At 35.3% G+C, this 15468-nt stretch overlaps 1 protein-coding gene across 2 annotated transcripts; it reads left to right on the forward strand.

Moving 5' to 3' along the window:
* The first annotated feature begins 1817 nt into the window (after window positions 1-1817).
* Window positions 1818-14648, forward strand: Dhpr (dihydropteridine reductase). 2 transcript variants are annotated; one of them, XM_067104804.1, is made up of 7 exons: window positions 1818-1928; window positions 2090-2332; window positions 6540-6642; window positions 6941-7027; window positions 7442-7582; window positions 7753-7945; window positions 13485-14648. In XM_067104804.1, the coding sequence occupies exons 2-7, from the start codon at window positions 2249-2251 to the stop codon at window positions 13582-13584; spliced, it is 708 nt and encodes a 235-aa protein (XP_066960905.1). In that variant the 5' UTR covers window positions 1818-1928; window positions 2090-2248; the 3' UTR covers window positions 13585-14648. The 2 variants fall into 2 exon arrangements, with proteins under 2 accessions (XP_066960905.1, XP_066960906.1); XM_067104805.1 differs by lacking the exons at window positions 1818-1928; window positions 2090-2332 and adding an exon at window positions 5709-5979.
* The last annotated feature ends 820 nt before the right edge of the window (window positions 14649-15468 follow it).

Genomic DNA, 15468 nt, shown 5'->3' on the forward strand with positions numbered 1-15468 from the left:
TTTGTAAGTATATGAGTATTACTCATTTACGAATATACAGACATTTAAGTGTATTTTGCATCGATTATATGCGTATCACTCATTTACGAATATACATACTTACGTGTATTTTGTATCGATATCTATCTATCTATCTATCTATCTATCTATCTATCTATCTATCTATCTATCAATATATGTCTGTACACATGCAAAAAAATTTACAATATGTGTGTTTAAGAGTGTTAGAATTTGCATGCGCCTGTCTGGCTGCAAGAAGTTCCCTAAAGCAGAGAATTCTCAGTGCCAGATAGGACGAAAGTAGGACGACTTTATCATTCATTTTTGAAATAGAAATTTACTCCTCCAAGAACGTGGAAGGAGGGGAAAACGATGCAAATTTTGAAGGTGAACGTTCTGGAACATTTCTCCAGACTCTGGAGAAATAATCCTCTTTCCTGACAACACTGGTGGTGGTGGGTGGGTGGAAGTGTAGGCAGGCCATTTTCAGACTTGCTGTCGCCAAGTGAATTTCCAGCTTATCAAAGGAAGAAGGATGTTGGTGCGCCCTCTCTCTCCTCTCTCTCTCTCTCTTTTTCTCTTTCTTTTTCTGTCTTTCTTTTTCTGATATATATAACCCATAAATAAGGATAGGTGAACAATAATGACAGTGCTTATTGCTTCGGTGATAAAATAGTAGGGCATTATTTTTTAATTAGTTCCTGTAATGAAGTCACTATCCTTTCAATTGCTGGTATGATAATATTAGCCATCCTGTGAATTGTATGTAGACCCACTTTTCAAATGTGTATGTATTTACATTAAATACAGGATATGTACAGTAAATCATGCATACATATATGTACACACTTTATCTAAATACTACTGCAGGACTGGATCCTTTGTGTAAGAAAATTTTGCAGTGTCAGCCATTTTGCACACCAAAACAATATGATCATCAACCAAGCTTCTCTGCTATTTGCTGTCACCTCTTATCTTGTATATATTCACAAGTTTCCCAAACAATAAGGACCTTCGTTTGCTCTCTTTTGCGCTTTACTTTTGATAAAACTAACTAAGGCTCCTACTTTGTCATTTATATTTCTCTGCAAATAGTTCAAGGTCTTGATAAATATCCTTTGTTATACTGCTCCGTTGTTTCAGTCAGTAATTATTTTATAATTTTTTTTAAAAGCTTAACAACTGCATCGTATCGTTTAAAGAAACTTGAGAATATAATGCTGGAATAGATAGATAGATAGATAGATATATAGATAGATAGATAGATAGATAGATAGATAGATAGATGGATAGATAGATAGATAGAATGTTGGAAATAATTTGCTAGCCTCATGCCATTGAACTCAAGTGGGGTCCAGTGCTTAAGAGCCGCAAGCATACTGCATTTCTTGTTGTTGCCAATCACCCATCCAAGTTCTGATCAGACCCAACGTTGCTTATCTTGGCCAATCGGAACACTAACAAAAGGTAAACACAGTACTTGGTGCAGATTATAAATACTGTCTAGCTATATTAAATCATTTTAAGATTATTCATACTTGCACACTTTATCATACTTATTATACATACTTATGGGAGTAAAACAGTAGTAATTTTGAAGGAGATATACAAAGCGAGAAATAAGCAACGTGGGATAAACCAGTTCTATATTTAGCTTTGTCGACGCAGATACCTCCATGCTGGCTGGCGTCTCAGTAACGTGACGTCACACTGAAGCTTCCTTTTCAGCTTAAACGCACCCACCCTTTTTATCTGCATATCTTGGGCAATTTGTCTATTTATACAAAATATCTGTTTAAGACCAAACCAACCATTCTAATCTTGGAAATGATGCGTGATTCAACTTCTTCAGACAAGTCATCGACTTAAATATCTAAGGTGTTACTAATAGGACTAAAACTCGGTCATTTTCAGCTGTCTGGATAATGGTAAAACAAATCTACATTTCTTAAAGTATCGAGATGAATGTCGATTAACATAACAAATGTCGATAGCATAATAAAAAATATTTATATATGAAAACGAAAGTCCTAATGTGGCTCTGATACATGTCTTATAATATATGAATAAGTGTAGCGCCTCTTGGCAGCCCTCCTATCGTCTGCTGGTTGTAGACGAACGAACGGCAATCTATCAGAAGACTCTCAGCTGTGGTTTGTCTGTCGGAGTCGCTGCGTACCGTGGACAAGCTCATCTCCAAACCATCCTAGTGTGATTTAGCTTTGTGTGTGGCTGTCTCAGTGTGAAAATGGTCGTTGGAAAAGTTATCGTTTATGGAGGTCGAGGTGCCCTGGGTGCTAATGTCGTGAATTACTTCAAACTTCATAATTATGTGAGTATGTTTTCTCAATTTGCTAAATAACCGTTGCCTCAGAGAGTGAAATAGCTCATCTTGTCATAATGACATTCCTTCATTTCCTTTTCAATCCTCAGAACTGACGGATAAATCCTGAGGATATATCATATAGAATAGTTCAGTGTCATATCCCAGACTGAATTTCTTTCTGGCCTATGTCCATCATGACAGCGAGCACACCCAATTAGTCGACGTCACGGTAGCCAAAAATCGCCGGTACCCTGTGACATCCGAGGTAGCAGCTCATTCACGTTCTTTATTTTAGTGAGATGTCCGTTTTCCTGTTAATGAAGATGACAGCATTGCCAACAGAAGCGTTGTTGTTTTGAAGAGTTACACTCTTGAGTATACATTATTATTATTATTATTATTATTATTATTATTATTATTATTATTATTATTATTATTACGGGGTACGGAATCGATATTATAACATACATGACTTAATCCTCATCAGTATGTGAGGCCATTGTTTTATATCCATAGAATTTTTTCTCCTAACAATAAGTAAAATATAACTGCTGTCCTTCATCAACAGGGTGTTCTCATTCTACCTCCTTGCTGACTTCATAGTGCATTGTTTTATAGAATTGTGCATTAAAAATCATATAATTACAATCTCTCTCTCTCTCTCTCTCTCTCTCTCTCTCTCTCTCTCTCTCTCTCTCTCTCTCTCTCTCTCTCAGCTCAAGGGAGAGAAATTTTGGTTATCTTTCAGCCTAAGGGAGAGAAATTTAGAACTGTCACTCGGTGAAATTTGCCATAGAACATCAAAGTCGTTAGAAGATTTTTTATTAAGACTAGCTTTCTCTTTTGTACTGTTGGTTTAGTGTCTCCATTAAAAATAAGAAATGTAATTTGCGTGTATGTAAACTGTATTAGCTATACAGTGTGATTATTTTATTTATACCGTTTCATGCAGAATAGTACATTTTCCTTCTTTAGAGGTAAGTGAATAAAAGACCATTAAATACATCTCCAACTCTTCATTGGAGGGTTTTACTTTCTGTTATTTTCAGTGATGCAAGAAATGCTGAAATTGTACATCACAAACTTTGGACTTTCATTTGTGTGTACAAATATTGTGAAGTTGAGTTTACATTTAATATGTTCTCACGTTTAAGTGACTTACAGAAATATATATGTATATATAATGTATAATATATATATATATATATATATATATATATATATATATATATATATATATATATATATATATATATATATATATATATATATATATATATATGTGTGTGTGTGTGTGTGTGTGTGTTGCATTTTTTTTATATATTGTATGTACAAACATAAACATACATGTCACTCATTTAATACTGTTGTATATAATTCCAGTTTATATCCTTCAGGCAGCCGGCGTTTCCACTCCTCAACCGACAGTGATTGAGAAGTTTATCAAATCCCATCTTCTCTGTCTGCCACTCTCACAGACGCCTCTGTCCACTCATCAAGTTTTGGTCACTTTCATTGTTTTTTTTTTTTCTAATGTTCATTCTGGGAAATGCCCTACAGTTTGTTACCAGCCCTAAGACTAGGTTCTGCTGTAGTTAACCACATTGGTTTTTTTTTTTTTTACTATTTCTACCCAATTACGTAATTTGTATCTATTTTAGTTTTCAACTTTGTTCGCATTTCGACCTAAGTGGTCTTCCTTCATTTTCTTGTTTTTATAGTCATTTTTATCATGTCCCATGTAGTATATTAAGCTTAAATTAATACGAAGAATGCAGAGAAACTGTATTACTGATGCATAATGTATCAAATTTGCCAAATGTGCTTACACGTAAATAAGCATTTTTTACTGAAAGCAAACAATATTCGCAAGCACAGCCTAAATGTGGATTTTCCCCTTTTTGCAAACGAGAAATATTCCATTAACTGATGTAGTCAGCTATTATTATAACGTATATAAAAGAGATCAGTCGTTGAGTTCGCCCTAGATTTTAAAGGAGCACCATCAAACCTACCGTAGAGGATTCTAAAAGGTTGGCATGCGTGCGTGTGGTTAAGGAGTGCTCCTGGCCTCAGGGTGGGCGTGTTTGTGTCTGACCTTGGGAGGCTGTCCTGGGGCGCAGGGAACCAGTAGTCCTCATCAGTTTATTTATGGACTCCTCTTGGGGCTACATTGAGGATTTTGGAATAATTTAGGCATTCTAAGGCGCATAGAAACCCGGTGTTCTGACAGGGTATAGAAGCCAGGCGTTTGTCCTCTTGATATGACCCTCCTAATTCTTAGAAATTAATATTCTCATATCAAACACAATTAAGAAAAACCAGGTTTGACTGTAACAGAATAATATTGTTGTGCACGTTCCTCGTTAATTTTTACTGACATCATTAATTTAGAGAATGATTAGGGATTTACAATCAGCTGGACAGCCTGAGCCTGCGAGAATTGTGCATTTAACATGACTATTGAAATCTTGCCCAGAAATCACACACACACGCACACAAAACATTCCAGAGTTTTACGTAATGCAGGCTCAACCCAATTTGATACATTTCATGCCCAATCATTGTATGGCTGTTTATTATTATTATTATTATTATTATTATTATTATTATTATTATTATTATTATTATTATTATGGGAACGAAGAAATGTTACTTGTTCATTATTCGAAAGAACGGCAGTAGTGAGAATTTTCACTAGCCTGCAATATATATATATATATATATATATATATATATATATATATATATATATATATATATATATATATATATATAAATTAATTGCATGTTACAATGAAGATTCTCATTACTGCCGTCCTTTCGAATAATGAACTAACACACGCACATACTGTATATCTACATACATACATACATACACAAACAGACGACAGAAAGATTGATGGGGGAAGAATTATAGGTTTATTAAGAAATAGTTTTGTGATAAGTTGACATAAAAGGGAAAATCTATATGAGGTATACTGTAAATGGACATAGAGGAAGGTATGAGAGAATCAAATATTGAAAAGTGTTGAGGATGTGTGGTGTAAGGATAAGTTGCTGAAGACAATAAAATGTTTTTATGATGTTAGATTTTGTAGGCGAAGGTGACTGATTTCAAGATGTAGATCTTGACTGGTTGGCATAAAAATGGACCGAGGCATGAGTGTACAAGTCAAAGTAAGGACACTAGATGTAGGTTCAAAGATGTAGGATAAAAAAATATTAATAATGAATGGAGTGTAAAGTGGGTGACATTTACAGATGATACCGTACTCCCGTACTCATTAACAAGTGACAAGAAGTTGTAGAAACTCAACTCATAAAAAAGTGTGAAGTGCTTGCTAGCCGCTAGGGGTGAAAGTCTAGAATAAACGTGAGCGAGAGTAATGTATGAGGGTAAATGAAAACCAGGAAGATAGGCAGTGGTGGTTGAATGGAGAGCTTGATTCACATAAGAAATCTGGAGTAAACAACGAAGGATGTTAGAGCAAGAGAAGAGACGAGTCACAGAATAGGTGAAGCAAGAAAGGTAGTAGGCTACGGTGTGTGCAAAAAACTGAGAAGACTTCAGTTGTCTATGGATGTCGCAAGGCTAAAGTAGAAGTGAAATGGCGAAACATGGATATTTCATGCGATTGAAAGAAAAAAAGGTGAAATTGTTGCATGGACTGTTTGCTTAGCGTAATGTGAAGCAAGAAGGGTGAAAAATGTGGAGATACTTAGAAGTAAAGGTGAAAAGGTTGGCATCATTCAGTGATTTGCTGACATGAAAAAATTCATCTAGACCAGTAAAAGAGAAAAAAAAAGTCATGTTTGGCAGTGCAATTTACTGTGTCCTTTTTGATAATCAAGGTTAATTGCACTCAGGTTAAAAAGGGTATGGTGTGTGTGATTATGTCTGTTTTCATTGTCCTTTAGTTAAAATAATTCCAAAAAGTCTATATTATGTCAAACAGCAATTTTATGCTTTGGAAAAATTATTCTATAAACATTCTTTTTAGAAAATTCAACTGTATTGTTTGTACTGTATGTCCTGAGTGGACACATATTCTACTTCTTTGGGCACTGAGCAACATTGGACTTATTGGAGTAAGGAAATCCTGTGATCTTTAGTGTGATTCAGAAGCCTAACTGCCTTTTCTCTCTGCTTGCTGAAGAAGTATATCTAGTTTTTTTTTTTCAGCAAGTAACAGTTCTCTGTTTCTTGCAGTGGGTAGGTGTAATTGACCTTGGAAATGTTGATGAAGCGGACACAAGTATAATTGTCTCAAAAGAAGCAGACTGGTCAACACAGGCAGCCACAGTTATGAAAGGTATGCAACACGCTCATTAAGTGTGTAGCTGTGCACAGTACTGTAATTGTAATTACTATTCTGTGTAATTTAAAAAAAGCATTTCCTGAATACCATACTGTAAAGGCATTTCATTTACCATTAATCTCTTACTGTTGTATTTTGACCATATGTATATGTTAAGTCAGTGAATTTTAGGTACAAGTTTTTTTTAACAGTTTTTACAGAGTATCTTTTAACCAAAATGATTTTTAAGATTTATGGTGTCATCTAACACAGAGTAGTGCCCATGTAATTCTAATTATTTATTGATTTGTAGGTCTTGAAGAAGCACTTGGTGATGAGAAGGTTGATGCTATCATTAATGTTGCTGGAGGATGGGCTGGAGGAAATGCTTCTCATAAAGGTAAAATGTTGATTTTGGTAGTTGTATTGTAGTTGATGTGTGAATGCTAACTTATTAACTGAATAAATAATTGTCACATGTTCATTTCCTGAGGTTCTCATTAGTGCAAGAAGGCAGAATATGAGTTTGATTTTTGAATGCTCATAAAGGTTTCATTGAGGTAGAATATATAAAACCTATACCGGTTCATTAGGCTTAAAAAAAAAAAAATAACCTCGGCTATCTTGCATATTTGTAACATATATAGGGAACATACATTTTTGTTCTAAACAGATTTGGAAGTTGCAAAGATCTTTATAATGTGAACTTACATACCATAGCCTTAAGTTTCTGTCATTTTATTTCATGACGAGTCTTCACTGACGTTGTTTAAATTTTCAATTGAAAAAACTGAAATTTGGCAATGATCAACAGATTTTTTGAAGAACTGTGAACTCATGTGGTCACAGAGTGTCTGGTCATCAACTATTACAGCTCAGGCTGCTGCCAAATTTCTGAAGGAAGGTGGATTTGTGTCTCTTCCAGGAGCCCAGCCTGCTATGAAAGGAACCCCTGGTAAGACAGTTTTGTATGCCTTATGTAATGTGTCTATAGTGTATCAGTTCTACTAATGACAGGTGCCAGCACTGTATACAGTGTATTGGTAATAGGAAGCAGTGCCTTCTTGTATCCACAAGAATCACTGTTTGATATTTGTAATGTCTCATTGTGTTTATACCCTTCAGGGATGATTGGATATGGTTTAGCAAAGGCAGCTGTTCATCAGCTGACTAAAAGTCTGGGAGAAGAGAACTCAGGTTTACCAAGTGGTGCCACTGCTGTTGCTATCCTCCCTATAACACTGGACACACCCATGAATAGGAAATGGATGTCTGGAGCTGATTTCTCAACTTGGACCTCACTGGACTTTATTTCAGCGTAAGTATTCAGCACTACTTAGAATCTGTGTCCTAGGGATAATAATGAGTTATACTGCATAGAACAAGGGTTTGTTAAAATGATATTGAATAGTACAGTAAACCCCCATATTCGCGGTGTCACTATTTGTAGACTCACCTATTTGCAGATTTCTTTGTGGAACGTATATATGCATTATTTGCAGAAAATTCGCCCATTCGCAGTATTTGTCACTGAGAAATATTCACTAATTACTGTATTTTCATATAATTTTCATGACTAAATGCACGTTTTGTGATAAAACTATTAAAATACTCAGGTATAAGCATTTTTAGAGTTTTTTTTGTGTTTAAACTATCAAAATAGGCAGTTCTAAGTGTTTTTAGAGGGGTTTTAAGTATTCACGGATTTTAGCTATTCGTGGGGGGTGCAGTACGCATCCCCCGCAAATACGGGGGTTTACTGTATTTTTCTATTTCTTGATCTTTTCTTTATCTGGCTAAAGCATTTTGCTTAAAGAAACTTGAATGATTAAATGAAGTGTTTCTTTCAGATACATCCCATTATTTTACAATGCATTCATCAATCATGGCTGGATACCAAACTTGAGTTGAAGTAGCGCATGAGTGTAATGTTATTCCTAAAAGAGGTCTTATTCCCTCCTACTCACTATAACAACTTGCACTTTGAGCTCACCTTCAAGGCTAGGTAAAAGGCAGAGGCAATCATTGGGAAGGAGGGGGAATCATGCTCTGTAAAATGATGGTTTGGTAGTAACTCAAATAATCAAGGAATTACTCAAAAGAGGATGGAAAAAAAAATCCACACTAGTATTGCTGAAATAAGGCAAAAAAATTATGTGAAATAACAGAATAAAATATGTTTTACTGTGATCTGACTCACTGAGAAGGGATACGAGGGAGTGGGGTCTTATCCTACTTGAGGGGCACCTTTTATTGCCTGGAAGAGCAAGATCTTGGCAAATTCTTTGATGGTTTGTCCCATGAGTACTGAAGTACAGGAATTGGCATCAGTAAAATAACCTTATGAAATATAGAAAAATTACAGTACGGTATTTATTCTTTCCATGTATGAAGACAAGATACAATCCAGTGTCAATACAAACTTAGAACAACTTGAGGATCTAACAAGATAAAAAATTTTCAATTTCAGTTATAGAGAAACTCTTAGGTACTGAATCTCCTTGCAAAACTTATCATGCAGGAATCACATCAATCATGGGGCCAGGTTTGCAATTTAGGGTTTATGTGACTATTACTTTATCCTAGGTGATACCTAGAGATTATTGAGGTCTTCCTCATTCTTAGAAGAAAATCCTCTTGAGATCATCCTTAAATTAGCTCCGAGACCTTGTCCCTCTCTAATGTCTCAATTACTTGCTGATGTTCATAGAAGAACGTTGGCCATTTATGCAATGGGTCTTCTGCTGAGCTAAAGTCCAACAGTACATTTAGAAAGTTAGCTTCCTGGCTACATGTATATGAAGCACCTGTGGTAAAGAAACATTGTCTGTCCATCTCTTTTAGAGTTAGTGAATGAAGTCGCAGAAACCTTATGCAGTGGACTGATGTTGTACTCAGAGCACCTCAAAAAAATTCCTCTTACATTACTAATATGAGCATAAACAGAATTGACTGATGTCATGATTTTGGCATCACAGCAACAATGGCCATCAGTACTGGTCTTAACAAAAGAAAACATTATATATCACTGGTTGGATTGCTATAACACACAAAGATTTAAATTTACTTCTCATCACAGAAATTGTTTATTCAAATGAACTGCCCTTACCTTAATTAGCCAAGGCCTGAAGCAAAAACATTAACTCTAAAGTTAAAGATGGAATATTACAGGTCCTAGAGAAAACTTGGAAGGAAAGAAACAATAATTAAATCTGGCAATATAGGGACTTCTGGCCTCTACAATACAGCAGTGAGAGATGACGTGGTGAGTCCACTATATGGCCAGCTAAAAGGCTGAGGGTTTCACCACACCAGTATGCTGCAAATGCTCAAAATTTGCTGGAGCTCTAGTTCATGGTTGTTGAACATAATTTTTTTTTAAACTATACAATGATTCAATGAGATATTCAGCATCTGGATATGTGATATAGATCTAGTAGTTTTCCCAAAAGATGAACAAATAGTTTGTGCCAGAAATCCACCATTTCATCAGATTTGTTTCATGTTTATTTCTCTCGAAGATAAAATTTTGCAAGAAGTCACAGTTATCCCTGTAGGGAGGTAGTGCTATCAGTACACTATAGGTATTAGTCAAGTTTCTTTGCAGCGTCCCTTCAGCCCCTAGCTGCAACCTCTTTCATCCCTTTTACTATACAGTACCTCCATTCATAATCTCTTTATTCCAACTTACAGTGCTTTCCAACCTCTCCTAACCATTGTTTCAATATTATTTTCAGTGCTGAATAACCTCATAGGTCCCATGGGTTGTCCTTTGTCTAAATTTTATATTCCAGTTCCAAGAAGTTAGTTATTAACTGTGAAAAATTTGGTTTGCTTTAGTTGCCAAAATGAAGCATAAGAAAAATCTGAAATTATAATTTCACCGTATGAAAATATTTTTATTCCATCACAATCTCATTAATCATAACATACTACCTACCTTTTTTCATCAACTCACAAACCTCATTCTCAGAGGACTCACTTATACAAGTCATGATACAGAAAACTCTCACTGCACATTATCTGTTTTGCCACTGGTGCTGCCTCTGCTTCATCACTTTTTTTTGTGGGACTTGGTATCTCAACATTGTCTCCCAGGAACACCTTGTGCATTAATAAATGTGATTTATTTTTTATTAGTGTTTTGAATTGTTGTCTTTGTACAGCATCCTTTTGTGGGTTACTGGGATTACTATTAAATTTTTTAAAATTGTTTACTTTTGTAATCATTTACTTGCTGTTAATTTAATTTTAACTACTGTATTCATTTCTGTACCTTTAGTAATGTAATAAGTTCTTTTCAAAGAAAGGCTGTTTTTGCTCTGTTTTGGCCAACGTTTTTGTCCATTGTAAAATATAAGACATGGCTTCCTTGGTAAATATAGTGCATTCTCCACTGTATAACCTAGGCATAAATTAGGACAGAGCTCTGTAGTTTACTAAGGTCCTTCAGTACAGGGATTGTCATTGTCTACCTTTATTGGACAAGACTCCCCTCCCTCCCCTTATTCAAGCAACCAGTGATCTTTCCATCATATCTTAGAGACTTAGAAAGGTTTGAGGTCTTGCAGAGCAAGGCGAGATCTGTGACTGTGAAGAAGGCAATTGATAAAGTAGTCAGTGATTTGCTGGGCTTCTACTGCTGTCACTTTATCATTTTGATAATGACAGAAGATTGGAGACCCAATCATCTGTCTCAGCCACCTCAACAAGTTCCATCTCAACAAGTTCCTTCACCTGACACCATTCTAGATGGAGATAGTAGTCAGAACAGAAGTCCATTTGAAAAAGGGATTTCTTGGCCTCTTTGAATCTTTAGGATGCATATTTCCATGTTTCAAGTCACCTTACACTGGGGAAATACCTTCAGTTCATCTGGGAAGGGCCAGTTTACTAGTTCTGTACTGTGCTTGGCTTGTCTCCCACAATGCAGGTCTTCCCTAAAATCACAGCCCCTGCAGCCAGGTTAGGCTCTTGAACTTTGGTTGTCTATATTGGTACTTTAACAAATGGTTGGTCATGGCCCCTTTGAAGGAGGAACTGCTAAAATATTTAAGCTCTTCCTGCTTGGATTTGCCTTGAGTCACCAGGTTAATTGGAAGATGGTTTACTTAATGCCATCCACAATGGCAACTTACCTTGGCATGGTCATTCAAACAAGGAAGGAGCTAGTTGGTCCTTCTGACAGTACGATGAGGCGGTTACAGGTGGAGATTTAACAGTTTTGCAGAAGCCCTTATCCGACAGCCAACTCCTGGCAAATCCTGATAGGTCACCTGGTGTTGCTGGAGAAGCTAACTCCTCATAACAAGTTAACTATCCAATTTCTTCAACATAGAAAGTAGTTGGCTTTAACTACTTTCTGAGTTGAAGGCCGTTTTCTTATGGAACGAAGCATTGAAACTATCTTTAGGGGAAAGATTGTCAGCATTAAGTCCAACAATACCAATGCACAGCATGTCTCAAACATCAGAGAAGCACTCACTCAAATGCCCATTGTTGTCTAGCGATAGTAATCTTCATCTGGGATGAGGAACACAACATGGTTTGTCCCAGGTACTCGCAACATCATAACCGAGTCCTTGAGCAGGAGATCACAGATTCTCTCATTGGAGTAGTCATTAGACATCTGGTCTATCAGGCCCTGTGGAAGTTGAGGGGTACATGCTCTTGGTCGAATTTTTCACATCAAGCCTGAAAAAGCTTTCAGGATATTGCTCTGCTCATCCAGATACATCAGCTTTGGGGATGGGCCATGACTCTCAGTCTTACTTTCTCATCTGACTTTATGGTTAAAACTCACTCTTTTCATGACCTTTAGGTGACCTGTACAGGGTTGAGATTCCTGGACATGACTTCTGCTCTATTTGTGATTTCAGCTCTGTTTGAGGTTACTGTTAACAGTGAGGATCAGTTGCTCTGTCCCACATGAGCAGTGAGTGTGTATTTGTGGAAGACTGAAGAGTATCAGACCTCATCAAACTTAGTACCTTGAGATTTTTCTCAATTACAGGGCATGAAAGAAATTGGATTTAAAAGAAGTATGGTGTTTACCAGCTTCAACACGTAATTAGCTTGCTTTTTACCAAATTACACACAGATGTTACTCATTGAAGTCTAGATGTGTTCTTGGTGAGCCCAGTCAACATGGTGGGTCATTACTTACCTGTAGGCAGTGGGGATTGTATGATTCTTCATTCACCTCATCCTAACTCACTATCATGCGTATCTGACATGGTCATGAGACATGAAAATCCAGGTTAAAGGCCTACATGTCTTACATTGCTGGAAATTGCCTCACTTGTAGCCATATACCAGTCACCAACTACAGACTTTAGCTGCACTATTACTAGAGTAACCTCAATGACAAGTATGCATGAAAGAGTTTGACTGTCAGTTTTGTTTACTTCAAGCCCCCCATCAAGTACTATGGTAAGTTACTTTCTGCTCACGTTAACATTGAAGCTTTCCTCCCACTTAAATAACAATTCATGTAATCTATGATTAATGTGGTTGTGATGAAAGAAACTGTCTTTATAATTAAAACAAGTTTTTTGTTTTTCATAAAACCCATCAAATATATAGGTAGTTCTCTTCTAACCTCATAAGCTTGCTTTTCTTTCCTTCCACAAAAAAATGAAGTTGCAGCATGGGCAGTACCAGTGATTGGAGAAAGCATGTACAGTAGTGATTTTTATGGATCTTGGCTCTTACAAGTCCAATGAGACTTGGATTTCCAGGTCTACGGTAATAAGGTATAATCTGATTTATGGGTTTGTATGAAACCCATTAATTAAATAAGATTGTTACAAAAAATTGTTTGAATCATTTATTTAAAAAACTTCTTCCTTTACCAGGCTCCTTCTTAAATGGACAAAAGGGAATGATCGACCAAAATCTGGCTGTCTTATTCAACTCGTTACAAAGGACAACAAGACAGAGCTTGTGATGGACTAAGTCCCGGTGTACTTCTTATTTTAGTTTTTAAACATTTTTCCTCATGGCAGTATTTTGTATTGTTTTGTACCAGTACTTTACATTGTTACAATTATCATTCAGTTTGGTAAATACCGTATGTGTTGTTTGTGTTGTGATATTTCAAGGGTGAGATTTCAAACCCAGAATTATTTTCATACTTTTTTAACCTTTAATTTTTAAGTTTTCAAGATTAATCAGTTGCTGAAATCAAAATGTTTCAATGTGTGTACCTGTCTTTTGAGTGCAGGTAAATTCATAATTTTCTTTGCACACTCCTTCAACTCAAATATCAGCACTGAATATAAGCATCTGTCTGTGGATTAGTGTTATAAAGTGTAGTAATTTAGTTAAGTCAAATCAAATAAACATTAGTCTGTGAAGCCTCTGATAAAATTAAGTTAGTCTATTGAGGAAAACAATTTTTGTTATAGGATTCCTTTTGGTACAACCATTAAGATGCAATACATTAATTTTATGTGCATTATAGTACAGAGATACATGTATTCAATTTCCATTCTACATGATTAGCAAAAGAATATTAGTTAGTTAGACTAGTACTTAGATACCAGAGCTGTGTTGTCTTTTTTCTTTTTTATAAAAGTGCCTAGATATGTTAACAGATAACATTTATCTATTTTTATATTTGAAAGGGGAATATTACATTGTTGCACAGAAATGACTTGTGAAAAATACTAGTAATGTATATATACTCATATGAAGCATATGGTTGCAAACTAACATCATCAGAGCTTCCCAATCAAGTGGTAAGAAAGATGTGCATTTCTAACCAATATAACATTAAGAGCTGTTGTGGCTTTTTGGAGAAATCTTGACTATAAGCATTTCAGAATACATTACTTATATAACCTGATGGAATGACATGTTAAACACTTGTGTGTTTGAGTTCTATGGAAAACACTTTTGCATTGTTCATGTGCTTCCCCAAATGCATTAGTGTTTTTTGCATATAGAAGCATGCTAAGGCAGTTGTCATGAACCTTAACATTCCATTTTCTTGATGTTTCAATAAATTCTGAAAAGCTTGACTATTTTGAATTTCCTTTAACGTCGAATAGTGCAAATTTAAACAAAACTGCTCCAATTAAACAAATATGTGTAATGCATACCAGACCTACATTAATTGCATGTATACCATTTTAATGCAATAAAATCTTAAAAAGTTACACACAAACTACAGACAAACAAGGAATAGACTACTGTATGTTAAAATGTAACTGGCTTTGCACTATAAAGTTGCAGACAAACCAACAGAACATTACAATACTGTACTTTAGTGATTTGATGAGAAACACATTAGCAAAGAATCAACTTGTTTCAATCCTTGACATTTTCCATAAAGGAAAAATTATTTTCAGCACTTTTATTTTGTATGTACAAATACAGTTTCATTGTATCTAATGTTTTGGTTTACTATTTCTTAAACAAAAAACACTAGTGCTAATTTATATCATGCACAATACTGAGCTGTACTGATGTTTGTTAATGGAGAATCTTTCTTTGGTCTAATGTCTTAAAAAAAATAGTATAACATAGCAGTAGGCAAGATAATAGAGAAAATACAGGAAAAAGGCTTTTGACATTAAAATGTAAGAAAATGAAATTAAAGATGATCCTGTAAAAAATTATGGAAAAGAGGAAATAACCATAAACAGTAATTGAGAATATAGAGGAATATATATGGGGTCTTGCCAGAATATTTAACAAATACACAAGAACTAAAATGAAGACAAATACTTAAAAAAATAATTAAAATTTATGAACACAGAAAGTATATGGAGTAAATTCTCAAGGCCAGTAAATAAAATTAGTAAAAAATATGTGACCAAAATATTCCAAAAACTA

The sequence above is a fragment of the Macrobrachium rosenbergii genome, chromosome 6, assembly GCF_040412425.1.
Source record: "Macrobrachium rosenbergii isolate ZJJX-2024 chromosome 6, ASM4041242v1, whole genome shotgun sequence".
Taxonomy (NCBI): Eukaryota; Metazoa; Arthropoda; class Malacostraca; order Decapoda; family Palaemonidae; genus Macrobrachium; species Macrobrachium rosenbergii.